The 18331-nt window shown below is 43.1% G+C and overlaps 1 protein-coding gene across 1 annotated transcript in view; it reads left to right on the forward strand.

Moving 5' to 3' along the window:
* The first annotated feature begins 3495 nt into the window (after nucleotides 1–3495).
* AP2B1 (adaptor-related protein complex 2, beta 1 subunit) overlaps nucleotides 3496–18331 on the forward strand; it is a 74559-nt gene continuing 59723 nt past the window's right edge. Inside the window, exons 1-4 of the mRNA XM_009583412.1 lie at nucleotides 3496–3532; nucleotides 5581–5685; nucleotides 6956–7092; nucleotides 8864–9109. Of these exons, the coding sequence (XP_009581707.1) occupies nucleotides 3496–3532; nucleotides 5581–5685; nucleotides 6956–7092; nucleotides 8864–9109 (525 nt within the window). The remainder of the gene's footprint in view (nucleotides 3533–5580; nucleotides 5686–6955; nucleotides 7093–8863; nucleotides 9110–18331) is intronic.

The following is an 18331-nucleotide window of genomic DNA, read 5'->3' on the forward strand; positions in this document are numbered from 1 at the left end:
CGTGTCGGGGGCTGGCGGCAAAGCTGGGACGGAGGGTCTGAGGAGTGAGGAGGTGACAGAACCACAGGGCACTTGAGAATGGTGGAGAGAGCACCAAAAAGGTGTTTGCTCCCCAAGATGGAAACAAATTGCCTGCCCCTAGCACACGCTGTTAGGGCTGCAGGTTTCTGAAGCTGAGGCGTGGCTTTGCCTTTGCCATCCATGCTCGGCCGCTCTCTTTAGTTTCTTGATGCTCTGGCGGCCCTGAGCCACGCTTAGGCTATCATGTGGCTACTCGAGAGGCTTTGCAGGCGAAATGGGTGCAGATAAGAGATGGTGGCACCAGCTGGAGTGTAAGCCAGGTTAAACTGGGGATCACTTTAGAGATTTAGGGGTTCAGTGCTAGGGAGCTTGGATCAATACTGAGGCCTTAAACTTGCCACCTTCCTCTTTACATCTATGTGAAATCAGTGGGGAGCTGGTCAGGCTGTTTGGAGTCATGCTTGGGGCAAAGCGGGTGTTGGTCAGACGCAGGATCCAGTTGTCTGTGTGGTTTTGGGCTGAAGAGGCTTATCTTTCTGGTTATGATGGTTCCTTAGTCTTTTAATTTAATCATATTTTTGGTTCAGTCTACATTTAAATGTCAAGCCAATGTTTATAGCATTAAGATTGCCAGAGCTTCTGGAGAAATTCCTCTTTCATCTCTTCTTGTTTGCTGGGGTTGGAACAGGAGCCTTTTGCTGTCAGCTTGAACATCTCTTACCTGTTTCCACCTTAGCAAGCGCTGGACACAGAACAACAGTAAGGAGGGGGCAATCTGATGTAGGTTTTCTCCTAAAAATACAAGGATGTTCATGATGTTGTCGTAATTTATCTTGGCTGTCTTTAATTTAGATTTGTGTACAAGAAGCTGGCATTTTCTTGAGTTATTTAAAACATTGCTATTTGTATATCTGGGCTATTTTGTTTTTGGCCTTCATCTGGGACTTGCTGTAAACCATGCTGAGTTTGCTTAGTGGATGAGATAATACTCAGTAGTACTGCTAGCAAGCTGTCTCTGAACAACGTGCAAAGCAAGCTCTGACGTACATGAAGCAAAAATGTGTGTGCTCATCAGAAAAAGAGCTTTCTCCTGTGTTGGACTTGGAGTATGGTAGTTTGCTTTTTGACCTAAGTCAGATCTTGTTTACATCTATCAAAACAGGTTGTAAATACATGTGCTGTGCTTAGCCTTGTCTGAGTGTTTCTAGGATTCTTCATGTTTCCAAGTATGTGATCTGAAGTTAGAAAAACAGCGAAATGTCCTGCTTTTGGGTTTAAAGATCATCTCTGAAATTCAGCAAGGTTTCTTCCTCTGTGTAGCTTTATGCAACTGGGATGATGTGTATGGTGGTTTTTTTTCCTCCTGGATTTTCTCTATAATCTGCTGCTCTGGCCACTGTTAAAACAATATCGGACTAGCTCAGCTGGGAGGTATGACCCAGATTGACAAATCCACATATAATGCAAATGAAGAACAGGAAGGCTATGTTCAATGCCTTTTGCATGGCACCATGCCGAACACTCTCGTAGAGGAAAACACTTAAGTCATCTTTTAAGCTGGGCTCAAATCCGAAAGACTGTGTCAGCAATAACATTGCAGCTGAACATGGGTGGTGTTTTTAATTATAAAACAAGACCCACAACAGCTTCTTCTTTTGTGATGCTGTGATTTTTTTGCTGGAAAGATTGCAATGTTGTGGCTCATGCGGCTTTCCCAACCCAGCCTCTGTTTTGGAAGGAGGGTGAACCTCTCCTGCAGGAGGAACGCGCTTCCAGAGCTGTCCCCAGACACAGTTTGCTCTCCAGCTTGGCAGGAGCAGAAAGGGAGAGAAATCAAACCAAACCCAGTAATACCGCCTAATTGGGATGAGGTGGTAACCACGCAGGCACAGGGCAGACAGGAGCTCCAGGGAACTGGGCTAAGCAACAGGTTGTTTCTCATCTGGTTGCTTGGCAGTTGGACAAGATTACAACTGCTCTGCATTGCCATGCTGTAGAGCATGTTGAAGGTGGTAGAAATTGTGGCATTACCCTTCAGCTGCTGCTGATGGGAATTTATCTGCTGAGGTATTAAATTGATCAAGGTGGATAGGGGAGAAAAAAGAGTGGTAGTGGTATTGGGGTTGGTTAAGGGATGAGGAAGGAAAGTGTTAAGAAACAGCAGGCTGGTTGCACTGCTGGGCAGTGTCTTGGAGTTCAAAGCTATGCTTGTCCTTTTGTTGCTGAGCCAGCAAGACCTGCGAGGTTTAGAGGCAAGACAGGCAGCGTTTAGGGAACAGATGACTTGGTGCTTTGCTGGTAGCATTTAAGGTCATGGAAGTATGTACAAGAGAAGGGGAATTGGGTGAAAGAAATAGAAAAAGGAGGAAAGAGGTAGGAAAATCCGTTTTTGGGATGGTCTTAGGGTCATAGGTTCTTAGCACCGATGCAGACTCTTTCATCAAAGAAAGTAAAACTGCCCACTCCTATGCTTGTTTTTCAGCCAGTACTTGAAAACTGTTTGAGTCATGTTTGTCACAGAGCTGGCAATTGTAAGAATAAAATTATGGATATCCACATATGTTTGGGCAACCCCTGTATTCTAAGGTATTAATAATTTGGTTCTGCGGAGCAAGAAGAGTGCTGGTGAGACCATTCTTGTGGCTGTGCTAAGCACTTGCTGTCCCAGCAGCTTTTTTCAGTCCTGTCCACAGAAGTGCAGCATAGCACTGAAATAATAAGCTTGTGTGTGTGTCAGAAGTGGGATGTCAGATCTTGGCAGAGAAAGATTTCAATTTCAAGCTTGAAAGAACTGAAAAGTAATGGCTTTGCTTTAGGGAAAAAAAAAAAACAAACCCCCAAAACCTGCTTTGCATCTCCCGGGAACAAAAGAAGGGAAATAAATGAAAGGGCCTCGGGGTGGGTATTGCAAGTAGGGTTAATTGTTCCTTCCATCAAAATGCAACACAGGAAAAGTGTCGTTAGGGGGAGTTGACAGTTTCCTTTGTCTGAAACATGGACTTCTTGCTTCCAGTCGAGATATTAAATGTGCAGTGCTTTTTTTTTTTTTTTTTGGAAAACAAAATTGTGTACCCCAGGGAAAGACAGCTGCAGAACATGTCAAGATCTGCTGACTATAAGGAGTTAAAAACTGCCTTTTCTCTTCCGAGATTGGGAGTTTAAAAAGCTGGGCTGAGCACCACTGCTTTCCCAGCCTGTCTGCCTCAGGCTGTTGTGTTTTCACTAACATTGTTTGTCTGAGCCCTTTAAATCCCTGGGTTTGCCAAGTAATATCAGCAGCAGGTGCAGAATGAAGATTGTGAAACTTGTGCCCATGGATGTAAAGCATTTGCTTCTTCCTTTATGTTACGCCCTCACCAACCATCCTTTCTCTGAGTTCCTGCCTTGCAAACTGGGTGTTGTCAGCTCCAAATGGTGATTGACTGCTTGTTCTTTTTTTATTATTATTCTCAGGTGTTTTAAGAAACTGGAACCATGACGGACTCCAAATACTTCACGACCAATAAAAAAGGTTAGTATGGTGCAGTGGATTGCAGGTGGTGGGTGGCTATTTTTACACAGCTTTCTTAACTGCGTGCAGAAGAACTTGTGCTTTTCTGTTAGCTCTGTCCCTGTTTCTTGTCTTAATCATCCAGGGAGAAACTTCTAAAGTAGGTCACATGGTGACAAAAGACAAAACTGATGTATTACATGCTTTTGTGATGCACAAAATGACCCAAATTGCTGCTTTTTCAAGGATCAGAGAACAAAACATTGGAATTTGAGTGCAGATCTGGTCAGAGACAAAGTTTTAGTTATGGACTAACAGGTTCAAGACTAAGGATGGTTGTTCCATTGGGCGTCATGGGATTAAGTTAGCTGAGAGACATTTAATATTTAAGGTATAAGTGTATATCTCTACATCAAGCTGTTGCAGAGATAATGGGATTTCCTTCAAAGCTGCAGTGCTCCGTTTGACTTTCCCTTGGCTTTACTGTAGGTGTGGTGGTCACCTCACCTCAGGACAAACTGCTGCTGTTAAAAATGGGAAAACTGGAAAGGATCTTTGGGGACATTTTACCCATTTACCTGTTTCAGTGGAGGACTTGTTCTGCTGAAACTGTCCCAGGCAGATTTTTTTTTTCCTAACCTGTTCTTAAACAAAACAGTGTTTATCCCAACTCTAGCTGGCTGCGATTTAAGCCTGATGTTGCTCATCTTTCTCCAGTAGATGTGGAAAATGGTTCGCATTAACCTCTCCTTTTCAGAATGGCTGAATGTTTCTGATGAATGCTTTCCAGTGAAAAAACTACAGTGTTGATCTATTTGTCTTTCATTAAGCTTCAGAATGAGCTCATAAATTTAGCAAATGCAGTTCACATCTTTCTAAGGCACAACTCTATCTGTAAGTTCAGTCCTAAAGTATCAGGCAGATTTTTCTGGGATGGCTGCAAGAGGCCAGCCTGCACTGTCTGAGCTCTAGTGAGCACGCTGCTGCTGCTGGCTCGGCTCTGCTCCAGGACACCATCTCAGTGTAACGTGAGCATCTCTTCTCAGACAGGCGGTATTACTGCACTGTGTTCTCTGGAATAGTAACTTCTCTTCTTTTTTGAAGTTCCTGTTAGTCTTTTTGTGCCCAGGCTCTTCAGTAGTTAGTGCTGCTGATGTGACAAAGTGGCATTGGTGTGTAGGCATCAAAGGTTAGGGGCTAGAATGTATTCTGTCAGAGATATTTTGGTATTTGTAATGTGTGGCTTCCAGTGGGTATATTGCTCGCTGTCCTTCCTGGGGAAGCTGTCTGTCAGTCGGAAGCGTTATCCTTCTCACACCGCTTGCTCTGTCTGGAACAGGCCTGATAAGCTGTCTTTTGCACGTGTTGCTTTATTTTGCAAACTTGCTTTGCCACTTTTGTGATCCAGCCTGAACTGACTTTCCACACAATAATATCATCTGGAAAAATTAGTGTCATGGAAAAGTCTGCTTCGGCAACCTCAGAATCCAGGCGAGCTGTGTTACTTGCTGCTTTTGCTAGTAGTAGCTCTTTCTAGCTTGGAAGGAATTTATTCCACTGGACTAAATTTGTGCTTTCTTGTCTCTGCCACTATGTATCAGGGCATTTCGGCTACACTGCAGTCTCATTGCGCTTGCAGGAAGCAGGCGATGATGAGCAAAAGTTAAAACGTCTGGGCAAAATTCCTAGCTAAGTTAGTTTTTTCTTGCAGGCACTAATCTGGCGTCTCCAAATATCTTTTCATCCTGGTTATATAATAGTTGCCTCTGAGAAACAGACGCTACAGTGATGTGGTTTAATGTTCTAGAAGTGGGAGAGCTGCAACATGCAGCGTGGTTCTTGTTAACTGCTTTTTCGTTAGCAAGTTATAGCCCATATCATTCTCTGAGTGTCGCAGCTTTGCTTCTCATTGAACCACGTTCTCCATAAGGTCTGACAGCTTCCACATGTTGCTATATCATTTTTATGGGAACAACAGGCCGGGAAAGTAAAAAGTCACTTTTAAACAATCCCTAAAGCAAGACTCTCTTCCTCTCCCAAGAGGCTCAATCTGTTTTGTCTTCTGCCAGGAGAGATTTTTGAATTGAAGGCTGAACTCAATAATGAAAAGAAAGAGAAGAGGAAAGAAGCTGTAAAGAAGGTTATTGCAGCCATGACTGTTGGGAAGGATGTCAGGTAAAAGCAACTTTTCTTGCACCTGTAGCAGCTCTGGTTCTCCTGGGACTCTGTTGGGTGTAGTGGCACATATCTCCATGGCACAGCTCTGAGTTTGTCATCTCGGCTGGGTAGTGAGGCTGGCTATGTCCTTGCCTATGCTGTGCCTGAGTCACAGGTTTCTCAAGCTCCTGCTTGTTACTGAAAGCAAAAGAAACAGCCGTTTCCAGTGCTGGTTTAGCTGGGTACCTATTAGCCCTTTTTATTTAAAAACCCATCCAGAATTCAACCATTTTATATGCCACTTTAGATGACGTTTTCTCACTGCTTGCTAGCCTGGGTTTTAGTGTTAGAAAGGTAATTCCAAGTGTTTTTCTTAGCCTTACTTGTCATAGCATAAATTTAAGCTACATTTTAAAATGAGTGATTTTTAAATTGAACCTTTGCCTCATAGTGACTACAGGACACAGGCATTTACCTTCTGCAACACTGTCCCCAATACATTTTTCTGTCTTTGAGGCAACCAGAAAAACTTGCTTGAGTGAATGCTTTCTCCCTTTCAGCTTCTCCTGTTACAGGAGTCTACCATAAAGTCGCTGTAGTCCTGGATTCATGGCAGTGTGGTCTGTTGCCACGGAAATTAATATAAGGTTGCAAATTTAGCATCATGACTTCATCATAGAATGAAGGAACATATAAACTGGAAGGGAGGAAAAATAATCTTTTTGGCTAACAGCTCTTGCCCTTCACCTCTAGATCTCTACAGCATACCTGAGAGCTGCAGATAGCCTTGTGTAACTTCCTGTGTTCTTCTGCAGTGCTGTTTACAGATTGCTGCCTGATATTTGAGTGAAATTCAGCTTGGCAGCGTTTAAGCTCCTTATCGCTCTAGAGTTTACTAGTCTGAAATTTGGCAGGTTCTTTGTAAGTAGCCTGCATTACCAAAACATTTTTAAGCAACTTTTTTTTTTTTTGTGGGTTCATTTCCAGGCCTGGCTTGGTAGAGTTTTCTTGTTTGGTGAACTCCCCAATTAAAACACTTTTAGAAAATTAATTTTCACCTGTTCTAGAACCGACCGATGTTAAAGCCCTAGAAGAGTTTAAATGATTAAGCTATTATAAAAGCCATTGCAAGCTGTTTTGGCAGGGAAGTTGACCTCTCATTAGACAGCAAGGTATCTAGAGTGGAACTCCAGTTTTCCTGGCTTCCTTGATATTGTTACTATCCCCTTTGCATGCCATGCAGTCTCACTGCTTTTTCTCTTATTCTTGCTTACTCTTGTCTCTCCCGCTCGCTCTTTCCTGATGTAGTGAACTGCATGCAGACCGACAACTTGGAGTTGAAGAAGCTGGTCTACCTGTACCTGATGAACTACGCCAAAAGTCAGCCAGATATGGCCATTATGGCTGTCAACAGCTTTGTGAAGGTAACTTGCTTCCACGGCTCATCAGAAAATAGTCCAGCACAGTGGCTGTCACCACATCTCCTTTGTCCGTTAGCCTTTGTGAGCTGCTGTTTATCTCTGCTTCTGTACTTGAGTTCTGGGCTGAGGGTTCTTGTAGAGGAGCAGAAAATAAGGACTTAGCATGCTGAATTCAACAGGTCGGGGTCCTCTCTCTCACTTGCTGCTGCTAGTTATTGCAGAGGAGATGACTTAAGTGCCTGTAAGTGGTTATGAGAGAGCCTGCTCCAGGAAAAGCTGCTTCTGTCATTTTGCTAATCATCATTAAAGACCAACTTCTGGTATTGGATAACAGATTTTCTATTGTTCATCTTCCAGTCTTTGTAGTATCTCTGTCATGTGGATATCTAGTTCTTGTTTGAATGTTTCAGCTGCGCTCTGTGTGGAAAACCTTTATCTCTGGTGAAACTGAAAGACAGTTCACTGGAAAAATAACAGCCTGATCACTGTATTGCCTTTAATTCTGTTGTCAAGTTGCCTCTCCTTATCTAGGAAATGTTATTTCAGTCCCACATTATGTAAGTTAAAACCCAGTGCTTAGAAAAAGTTTGAGACTCCTAGATCATTATAAAATCTGAGACACTGGGTAATCTGATCATGTTTTAAGTTTCTATAGTGGTGCCTGAGGCTGAAAGAGGTGAGAAGCCCTAGGCTGAGAGCAGGTCTGCTCTTCTAGCCAGAGATGTCTCTACCTTCCTATCTGGAAAGAATATTGTTCTCTGTCATATCTTTGAAGTGTAATTCTGTTTGAATGGACTAACAAGCAAACATGGTATTTTCCAGCTTCATGCTTTTCCATGCAAGGAAATGTCATATGTCCCTTTTGGCAAGTTGAGGGACAAGCGTTAGTAAAGAGAAAGTGCTGACACTAGTCTGCACTAGCTCAGCACTTCACACGCAGTTCACGGTTCAAGGTCTTGAATGCACTGGTAAGAGATGTCACTTCTCTTGTATGTGTTAAAAGTGATGCATTCAGGTGTTTTTTCAGCTGTAGGAAGTTTTAACAGTGAAAGGTAAATGTACCTTATGCTTTTGCCGGCCATCCTGCATCCATCCTTTTATAGGCTGATTTTGGAGGAGCGTTGCTCAGAGCCATAGATGGATTGGAAGTATGGAAAATTACATAGCTTTGAAGTACGAAGTGTTAGATTCCCTTCTGGTTTCTTTTTTCCTCATCAGAAAAGCGCCTCTAGAGTAGCCTTTGTCTAGTGCTTCAAATGTTGCAAGCTTAAGGGATGCTTTTGTCTAGAACTGATGGCCTGTGTCTAGAACTTGATGACTTTTGCATTGTGTTTAATTGTTGACTTTTCCCATTATATTCTCTTTCTCCTTTAAACCAGTAAGGCTGGAAACCAGTATTTTATTCTATCTGAAAGTTGCCTGTGGCTAGCTTTTGGGTGATGAAAGCTGCCTCTAGCTTAGCTGTACTTTGGATTTGGCTGCTAGAGCATGTTGAAAGAAGCTTTGCCTGGGGAGAACCAAGGGACACCAAGACCGCAATTTTACTATTTTACAAGCTGTCATAGCCTGAAAACATCTTGAGATGATGTAGAATGTTTCTGTGAACCAGTAAGTTCCACCTTTTATCCCTGATCTGAAATAATTACTTTTTTTTAGCATGTAATCAGAGAGAATGTTTTTTGTTTGAAACAAGAACAGCCTGATTCTGGCTGCAGGGAAGATATCGGTGGCTAGTGGTGCAGATTTGTGTACCGCATATTCTGTCCCCTTGCAGGACTGTGAAGACCCAAACCCTCTCATCCGTGCTCTGGCGGTCCGTACAATGGGATGCATCAGGGTGGACAAGATCACAGAGTATTTGTGTGAGCCTCTTCGCAAGTGTCTGAAGGATGAAGACCCTTATGTACGAAAGACCGCAGCTGTTTGTGTGGCGAAGCTGCATGACATCAATGCCCAGATGGTGGAAGACCAAGGATTTCTGGATTCTCTGCGCGACCTGATTGCAGACTCCAATCCCATGGTAATGTATATGTCCTTCCAGCGCCCTGCTTGAGTTTGTAATGGGCAGATAATCAGAAACGTGAAGGCTTTTTAATTGCAACTGATGCACTGTGATGAATGCATTGGTTAGAGAACACTTGTTGCCTCAGAAAATAGGAAATACCTTCTATTCTTAGATCTGTTTGGGCTTTTGCCTGTTTTGCCTGTCTTGAGTGCTGCAGCAAAAGTTTGACTTCCTGGTCAGATGAGTCAGAAAAGCAAGAAATGCTTGATGCTGCTACCTTGGTGACAGCTTGTAGCTGTTGCCTTCCCGCAGGCTTTGGCTCTTTTTGGAGTAAGAGGTTGGATGAATTCATTCCCTAATGCAGATAAATCCACTGGCCTGTAATGAGTGGAGAAAATCAATGCTTACGTTTTTAATAAAGTTAAATGAGTCGTCAGAGCAGAGGTGGAGATCAAGACCAAGAATTTCACAGGGGTAAATTACCTACTAAATCAGTATTTCATCGTGGTTGGTGAAGGGTCCATTTCCACACTAGGCATCTTCCACTATTATTTTGTAACTAAAAGATGGTGGTCAGTGCCTCACTGCATAATCCTTTCATTTGGTATTTTTTTTCTTGTGATCTGCTGGAATCCAGTGAGCATACCGATATCGTTGTAGCTCCTAGCAGGGAAGAAAACTTCTGCAGCTCGGTTTAACTCAGAGTTTAAGGATGTGACTGCTACTCTTTTAGAGCACAGATCTGATTTGACTCTGCTTAATGGCATAACTTCACTTTATTAGGACAGGTCTAACAGCTCTTTCTATGGTGCATGAGTCAAACCACATAAAGCAAATTGCTGTCCTGTTATAGCTGTCTTTGGGCAGGTTTGGATAAGTCAAGTGCAGGTGGTAAGGTACCAGCCCCTTTACTAGGACAGTAAATGCTGCTGATTGCTTTTCTTACAGCTTTCTAAAGACAATAAAACTAAAGGTATCTGGCTTTCACAGGCACAAGTCTGTGAGCGGTGGTGCCTATCAGAAGATATGGGGGCCTATTGCCTCTGATATCCAGCTCTTTTACAAGCTGTTCTTTTTGTATGCCTCCCTGATTTTTTTTTTTTAATGTCAGGTTTCTGCATGAATATTGATGACTCCTTGAAGATGCTCTGTCTGTCTAGGCAATTTTGAGGCATGTAGGGGAACACCTGCTTTTTTAATTTAATGTTGAGGGTGTGCCTTGCAGCCTCTGAAAGTACTTGATTGAGCTGCTTTAGTTCTACTTAGATAGTAGACCCTCACACTCACTAGCTCACAGGCAGCAATGGAGTGTGCTGTGGACAGGGATATAACCTAACCTTCTCCTAGCCTTGGTTCCAACTTTTTAATTTTCTTCTGCTGATTACAGCCACATGGATATGAGTTGAGAAGCTCAGTCTGAAAAGATGTGGTACTTCAGGAGAAATTAATTGCTCTTTCTGCTCGTTGATCTCTGTGGAACTAACTGTTTTGGTAAATGAAACATTGGCTGTTATGAGAGCACCAATACCTATTTCAAAACTACAGTCACTTAATACTGACTTAAATGAATGGAGAGAAAAGGAGAAATAGCAAAGGGCAGTGTATGCTCCATTTGCTAAATAAACCACCAAAAGTAGCAGAGGGATTCCTAATAAAACATCATTACAACTAACGAGCTCCTTGGTGGTAATGAGGATGGGCTGGGACAGCAAAACCTTTGCAGCTGCTACAATTGATTGCAGCTCTCCAGCTACTGAAGCTGTGCAGGATCACAGTACCTGCCTCATGTTGTACTCACCTGCTCTTCCCGAAGCTGAGGATTCACAGCAGGAGAATGCAATTTGGAGGAGTGATAGTGATGAAGAAGAGAGGCCTGTGGTGTGTTTTCAGATCTGCAGGCTTTGAGAGGATCACATGGCTGGTGTTCAGTGTACTGGTTTCCCAGGTTTTACTGTAGACAGGACATTATATTCTTGTTTTTTAAGAGTGTATGGGGAGAGATTTTATCAGGTTTGGGGCTCTTATAGCTGCTGACTTAATACAGTATTTAGTATTAGTAGATACAGACATTCCTTCTATTTAAGTTTATTGCTTTGGTCCCCTTTGAAATTCATGCCTTTGTGGTACAGTGATTCCCTCAAAAGTACAGGAGCTATCCACCCCTAATTAAGGTTCATCTTCCTAGTCAAACCTGCTTTCTCCATGTGAAACTCCAGTGGGGGTTCCTGATGACCAGGAGTTGTGTTTGCCAGATAAGTTATATTTGTGTGCAAGCTGATATTTATTAAGATATTTCTCCACAATCAGGTGGCATGCAGCCCTGCCTGCAAGTTCTTTTTAAGTAAAATGTATGTATGTATCAGTATCGGCTATCAAAAGAAAGATTGCTGAAAAGAATGGTACAGATGGATCTATCCTTCTGGCCTATTCCTCTGTAAATGGTGCATCTCGATCGTTGCAACCTGTTATCTAAACTCATTCATATTTATAATATAAATGTTTCTCCTCTTTCAATGACTTGTGGAAATAGGCAACATTAGACACTTAACGAAGCAGAATTTTGTAGACAGGAAATCCACACTTGTTTTCTCTTCTGAGAAATGAGGATTTTGAGCAGGAGCTAAAAAAACTCCTGTTGAAAAATAATCTTCAAGAAGGGTTTTATTATGGTTTTGTAATTGGCTGCCTCTAGCACATGAGTAAGCACTAAGAATTCTAGCTGGGTGCTGGGTAGAGTAACAACTTCAATCTTGCTAATTGCCTTGTAATTGTGCAGAGATCAGGGTGCATGTTTCTATCAGCTCAAATCACCCTCATCATAATGATGTCTGACTAAGTTGGAGGTGACCTTGTCAGAAACATTTTGGGTTTGGGTTGTTTTTTGTTGTTTGTTTCATATTTTTGGACTAAGCGTTTATTATCATAGAATCGTGCGAACAGAGATTGGGGATGTTCAGGGCATTGCTTTGAGGTCCTGTTGAGGTGCTGTAGGTGCACAGCCAAGGTGCTTTCCCCCTTTATCTGGGCTTTTTGTTGTCAGGATCTGGCCTTTGTTCAAATACAGTAATACAGTGATCTTTTGAACAGGTGTAGGATTGCTCCCTTCCAGATGAGCTGGCTGTAGTTGCGATTAAAGGACTGACACCCGAGTCTGCTGGTTCACTAGCTTTTTCTGAAAAATCTCTGTGGTAGCTTTGCAGTTTCTCCTGGATGAATTAATTCAAAGTTCTAATTGCATATATAGATATGGAGATATATATGGCAAGTTACCAGGTGTGTTGGTGGCTTACTACATTTCGGCTGAGTTATCTGAGATGTCTTACCTTGTACAGGCAATGGGCCAATAAGGCGTACAAGGGCATGGTTCAGTTACTGGGTGGTTACACTGCAGAAGTTTGATTGTGGACGGAGTCTTTAATCTCATTTTACAGATGGGCCTAACGTGCTTGTGGCTGCTCTTTGTAGAGTTTCCCTCCATAGAGGGAACCCTCATTTCTTCCCAGAGCTGTGTTAAGGCAAACCCTTCTTCCTTTTTTGCTCTGCATTTCCTTGCATGAAGCTCAGCAGAACCAGGTCTGGAAGAATATAAAGCTAGGGCTTGGCTGCTTTGCGCTGTCAGTGTGCTGCTGGACTTACTCAGTCCTAAGGGCCTTTCTTGCTGGTAACTTTGGTATAGCGCAACTCAGAAAGCATGTCCTCCCATAATCCTCATGTTGTTCTAACAAAATACGATTTCACCATGACATCCCAGGATTTTTGTGTACTCTTTATACATGGGATGGCAGATTACTGCAGGACACCATTCACACCCAGCAACAGCAGTAGGTAACAGTGGGGTGAGAGAGGTAGGTCTGTTATACACCTACCGATGGCCAGAGACTCTTTGAAATCTTGGACAAACTTTTTTTTCTTTTTCCTGATACTGTCTGGTTCTGACATTTGTGAATCCGACCTAATGGCCGATGCTCATCGTTGGAGCAAGCGCTGAGCCCTGGTTATGCAGAGCAAGTCCACGAGATGGCAGCAGTTTAAAGCAGAACCGAAGCTGTTGATAGTTAGATACCTTATCTTGTACCTAGTTCCTTCCTGGCTCTTATCACTGCACTTCTTGGGTTTCTTCAGGAATGTAAATATTAGCAGAAAACCTAGGAGGAAATCCATCTTAAGCCTTACTGGTCTTTTAATATTTGAATGGAATAACCTTTCTCTCCAAATATTTTCAATCCTCGACCTTCTAGGATAACTTTTAACCCATGGAATAGTTTTCTTGTCAATCTACCTATTTATCCACATGGATTAAGTTAGGTTGATACCACCTTCTCCGAGTTCTTTTCTAGGTGCTGTTGGGTTTTTAATTCCTTTTTGTAGCATTTCTTCTTCCTCATATTCTGCGTTGTCACTGTGATGCGCTGGATCAAAGCTTTCATAGGTGTGGCTGTTCTGCTCCTGTGTTTCCATGGGCTGTATAGACATAGCACTTACGTGCTGTCCAATAATATGTCATGTTTTACACTGTCTAGACATCACAGTTTATTGGCAGATACACTATTGTGAATCAATACGAAGGAAACTGAGATCACATAACAAGCTGATTAGTAAATACACTAGGTGTGTGGAATATAATTAAACTCTTTTGTTGTGCCTGGGGTGGTTTTTTTTTTGCCTTTAGCATTTTATAACCTGCACTAAGAAGGGAATGTATTGAGCTCTGACAACTACAGGTGGCAAGGTCCATCTTGACCTAATCAGAATTCCCTCTAGCAGTATTGAGTTTCTATAGTTCACAGACAAGACTAAAAACCTATTGATACAAATCACAGTGCTTGCTTGTCTCTCCTGCTTGTGATTGCAAGCCATGTAGGTTCCTTCTCTGCCAGCCAGAACTTCAAGGTGTATGTTTAGGCTTCCTGGATGACCTTATGGAGGAAGAAGGTCCTCATTTTGTTCTTTTTCCTACTAGCTGGCAAGCAGTATGTCTTTCTGAGACCATGTCCTGAGGAATGAGCCTGTTTAGAAACAGAAGCAGCTTTTGCCTCCTGGGCTGTCCTCCACTGTATACTCTGCAGGAATTTTATCCCTCTTTGTTTGTGTAATAAAGCTGAGAAATGAGCCCCTTGCTGAGAAACTCTTGGTGGTCCTCTGAGTCCCAAAAGGACTTTGTGGGAGGCAGTCTGGGACGTGGGACTTCACTTATACAACAGGCAGTGGAACATGACCTTCTTCGTAGGCGTAGGAAAGCAGTTGTTCCTCATGGGGAAACCTGGACTTCTCACAGCTGTGTGTTTTCCCCTCTGCAGCTGGTGTTTTATCTAGTACAAGGAGTGAACCACCACTGCTGGATGAGTTCATGATTCCTGCTCGTGAAGGTTGTAAGGACTTGAAAATTCACATCCTAGTATGGAGCTGAATATTGCTGGGAGCTGTGGGCTGTGCCTCTGCAGCATGTTGGGGGCTGCCTCCAAGATACCCTGGCTGCCTCACCGGCCGTAAAATGTCCTCCTTCTTTTCAACCTAGGTGTTCCAGAATGGAGGCTGTATCTTGAAGTCCCCCAACCATGTCTGTGTTGGTCCTGTGTGTGGTTTAGGTTTTTTTAATCTGTTTGCTGCGGGTGGAGATGATATTTCCTTCTGGGAGACACCTGATGGCATTTGTAGGCATCAGTGGTGGAATTTGTTTACCCAGTGTTGGATATGTTGCAGTGAATGAGACTGTTGCTTAGGGGCTGATGAAGAGTGGTGGCTTCACTTTGGGGCTCTTTATGGGGCGTTCCTGGTGTTTACATGAGGCTGCCCAGGAGGGAGAGCAACACTTTTTGCAAAGTAAGCAGACAGCTAGTAGTAGCAAGCTGGAAGTTAAATAGGTAGAGGTTGCGGAGAAGACTCTATAAAACAGCGGCTATGTTAATGTTTGTGATGGGATGCTTGAAAGAGGCAATGTGGGAGATTACCAGGGGAGTTCAGAAGCCAGCTTGTATGTCTGTGTTCTAGCAGTCAGGCTGCAAAGATTTAAACTGGGGGAGAAGGGAGAGCTGCCGTCTGTAATCGATGGCACGGCTTCTGGTTAGCCACTCTGACTCAGCTTGCTCTGCCAGTGGAAACCCACTTTAGGCTTCGGGCTGAGCTCCTGCAACTGCTTCTCCAGAGGAAGGCTGCACTCTGACTTACTGAGTAGCTAGTTTTTTCTCCAGGTTGTCATCCTAAACAGGGTCATCACAGACCTGTCATCCAGGTCTGAGGGAATTTCAGTGCTGTATGTGGGGCCTGATTTTTTGTTTGTTTGTTTTTGGTAGGCTTGTGGATGATGGATGCTGGTCTTGAGTACTTTCCGTAGAAGCCGTGCTTTTCCCTGCCTTTTGAATACTAGCACTCTAGCAGAAAGATGCAACGAGTTTGTATGATAATGCATGAATTTCCATGACTCCACAGAGTCTGTCCTCCCAGACCCATCATTTATAAAGCTTAATTGACAAATTCATCCATCAGAGACCTGTCTGCTTCCAATTACTTCCACCAGTATGTGTCTAATTTCCAAAGTGTTAGTCTTGCCGAATAGATCATTCCAGGATCTCTAATATCAATCAGAGTGCTGGGGAATTTTGTTGACATGTGTCAAGATGTTACATTTTCAATCGGGGAAAAAAAACCCCACCTGCTAGCTATTGACAAGCACCATTTGTCACAAAACACTGTGGCTATGATGTTTTGTAAATCTGCACCCCCTGTTTTAGGGCTACATAAGGTTTTTGTTGATGCTTAGCTGGTGCCTCTCTTCTAAATAGCTGCTCGGATGAGAGGCAGCCCTGCTTGCCACTGGATGGTGCCAGTGAGAACCTCTGCAAGGAAAATTGCAGAGGGCCTTACAAAAACACCTGCAAAAGAAACCTTCCTAATGTGTGATAGGTGCCTGATCCAGGCTGGGATCAGACCACGGTGCTTTCTGGAAGAAACATAGGGGGTTGCAGACCCTCAGTGGCTTCCTATAGAGCTTAGTTTCCTGCACTGGGGAGCTCAGCTGTACCAAGGAGAAGCCGTTTGTGTTGGAGCCATCCCTGAACAGCTGCTTTCCCCTGTACTGCAAGAGGTTCAACAGTTGGGAGAAGTATGGTCTCCTGTCTTACAACTAACACATTCTGATTTTGCAAGGACACGAGAGCAGGAGTGGTGTTTTAGTCTGCCACAAAAGTGGCATTTTTCTGCAGTGCGCAGAGGGAGCAGGGAGGTGCAAAAACCAGTTAGGGCAAACACGCTGTGGGAGGCATAACGCTTTGACTTCCCTTCCATTGCCACCTCCAGAAAAATTCATCCCACTTGCAAAAAGCAAGCAGGAGGTCTTCCCCACCCAGGCAATTTTTGGGACGTGGTCAGGAACTGATCACATATCAAGCAGCGCAGTTCCAGACTTCTAGGTACTAAAGTACAACCTCCTGCAATGGAATTAGTGGAGGATGAATGACTTACCCAGAGTCCTGGAAATCTGTCATAATTAATGCTGAACAGGTGAGCTGTTACTTTCCAAGACTATTCATAGACTGGGGATGTGTTAGTCTCCCAGGGTTTTAATTTAAAGCCGTATATGTTACCTGCATTAACAGTGTGAGAGGTTCATATAGGCTCTCTGACTTGCCTGCTTGGGCCACTTTAATAGTTCATAGACCATTTTTAGGGAAGCAAAGTAAAGGGGGGCTTGTGGATGAAAGATATAATTAACATGAGCAGAAGTAGGGGTCCTGTACTCAGGAGAGAGAGCTTGTCTGTGTGGGTACTTGTTAGGGACCTTTCAGGAGCACAGCGTCGTCTGTGGCCATGAAAACAAGTGGCCCTGTGAAACACGCATCCATGCGGATGCCCCTAATATCCCATCTGGGACTCTGTGCTTAATGACACGAACATACCATGCAAGCTCAGCGTGCTCTTTGAAAATGTCAGCACCTCTCCGTTCTCGAAAACATCACGTGGTGCCTGGCTCTCTTGAGGGTAGGAGCTTCCAGCTATGTGGGGAAGGCTGCCTTTCCTCAGCATCTTTTCAGAGCCTCTTAATTTTTCCTCCTTTTCTTCATTTTTCTCCTTATTTTAATGGGATGGTAAGCCAGAGGTTCCTGTTTTAAGCAGCAGAACGTTGTATTTCATTAACTCCATTACACACTTGGTTTAATTTCCAATTAGCCTGCAATGCTAGCAAAATAATCTGATTGCTTTGACTGTTTGGCGTTCTAGATCTGCCTAGCTTCCCTCCTGTCCCCCCAGCCCCTGCAAAGCTTTTCCGTGTGGGTTGATAGGCAGACACTCAGGTTTTCACCCACCCCCTTTCCTCCTTGTTGATGATTTGCTCTGAGCTAACGGTTTGAGCTGCCAGAAGGAATAACTGGCAAATCAGTGTTCTTACCTCTGCAGCTCTCCGTGAGGTCGGATCTGGTCTTTCTGGCTGCAGAGGGGGTTTGTCTGTAGGTGGGTTTAATAATGTTGGGTTCTTGTTAAATCTGTAATGTAGTTTTAAGTGCAGGGTTTATTTTTTTCTTTTAATAAAAGCCTGTGAGATTTAGTTATCCTCATCCCAATGACACTTCTCCTAGAGTCTAAATTTGTTGGGAAATTCAAGCCAAAAAGCAGGTTTATTGTCATTTGGCTCAACTGTGCTCTAATGAGATGTTGCTGTGACTGCATTTGAATAATGTTGAAGTGTACCCAGGGTGAACTGATTTAAATCAGTTTAAAAGCAAGCCAGGGGCCTATTATTATTATTATTATTAAATCTTCAATCTGCTCTGCATTTGTACTTTCTAGGTGGTTTTTTTAGGCTGATTCTCATTGGTTGGTATTAAAGACGGTATTCTTAATTGCGAGTCAAGTGAGGCATTTTGCCATGGAGTGAACTTGTAAGTTTAAGCTTTTAAAAGCTTTTCCTGTTCACTAATTGTTTGGGCTCACATATCTTTGGCTAGTGGGTTGACCTCGGTTTTTTTCATTATTTTTGAGAACTGAAGAAATGTTAGTTTCTTGTCCTTTTAGTCTCCTTCCAATCTGTGAAATAAGTTATCCAACTCCTTGTTGGTTTCTCATCAAAATGAACTTGTTGCATGTTTTGAAAAGCAGAGAATACTTTGTTTGCTAAAGAAACCTATGGCTTTTTTCCGTAGCCAAAGTATGGCATTGGCTGTGAAACTTCTCTAGTTCCATGGAGGACTTTGTCCTATAACACTTGTAAAGCTTTAGCTTTACTTTTAATATGTCCCCTAGTAA

Source organism: Fulmarus glacialis, unplaced genomic scaffold (assembly GCF_000690835.1).
Source record: "Fulmarus glacialis isolate BGI_N327 unplaced genomic scaffold, ASM69083v1 scaffold31388, whole genome shotgun sequence".
Taxonomy (NCBI): Eukaryota; Metazoa; Chordata; class Aves; order Procellariiformes; family Procellariidae; genus Fulmarus; species Fulmarus glacialis.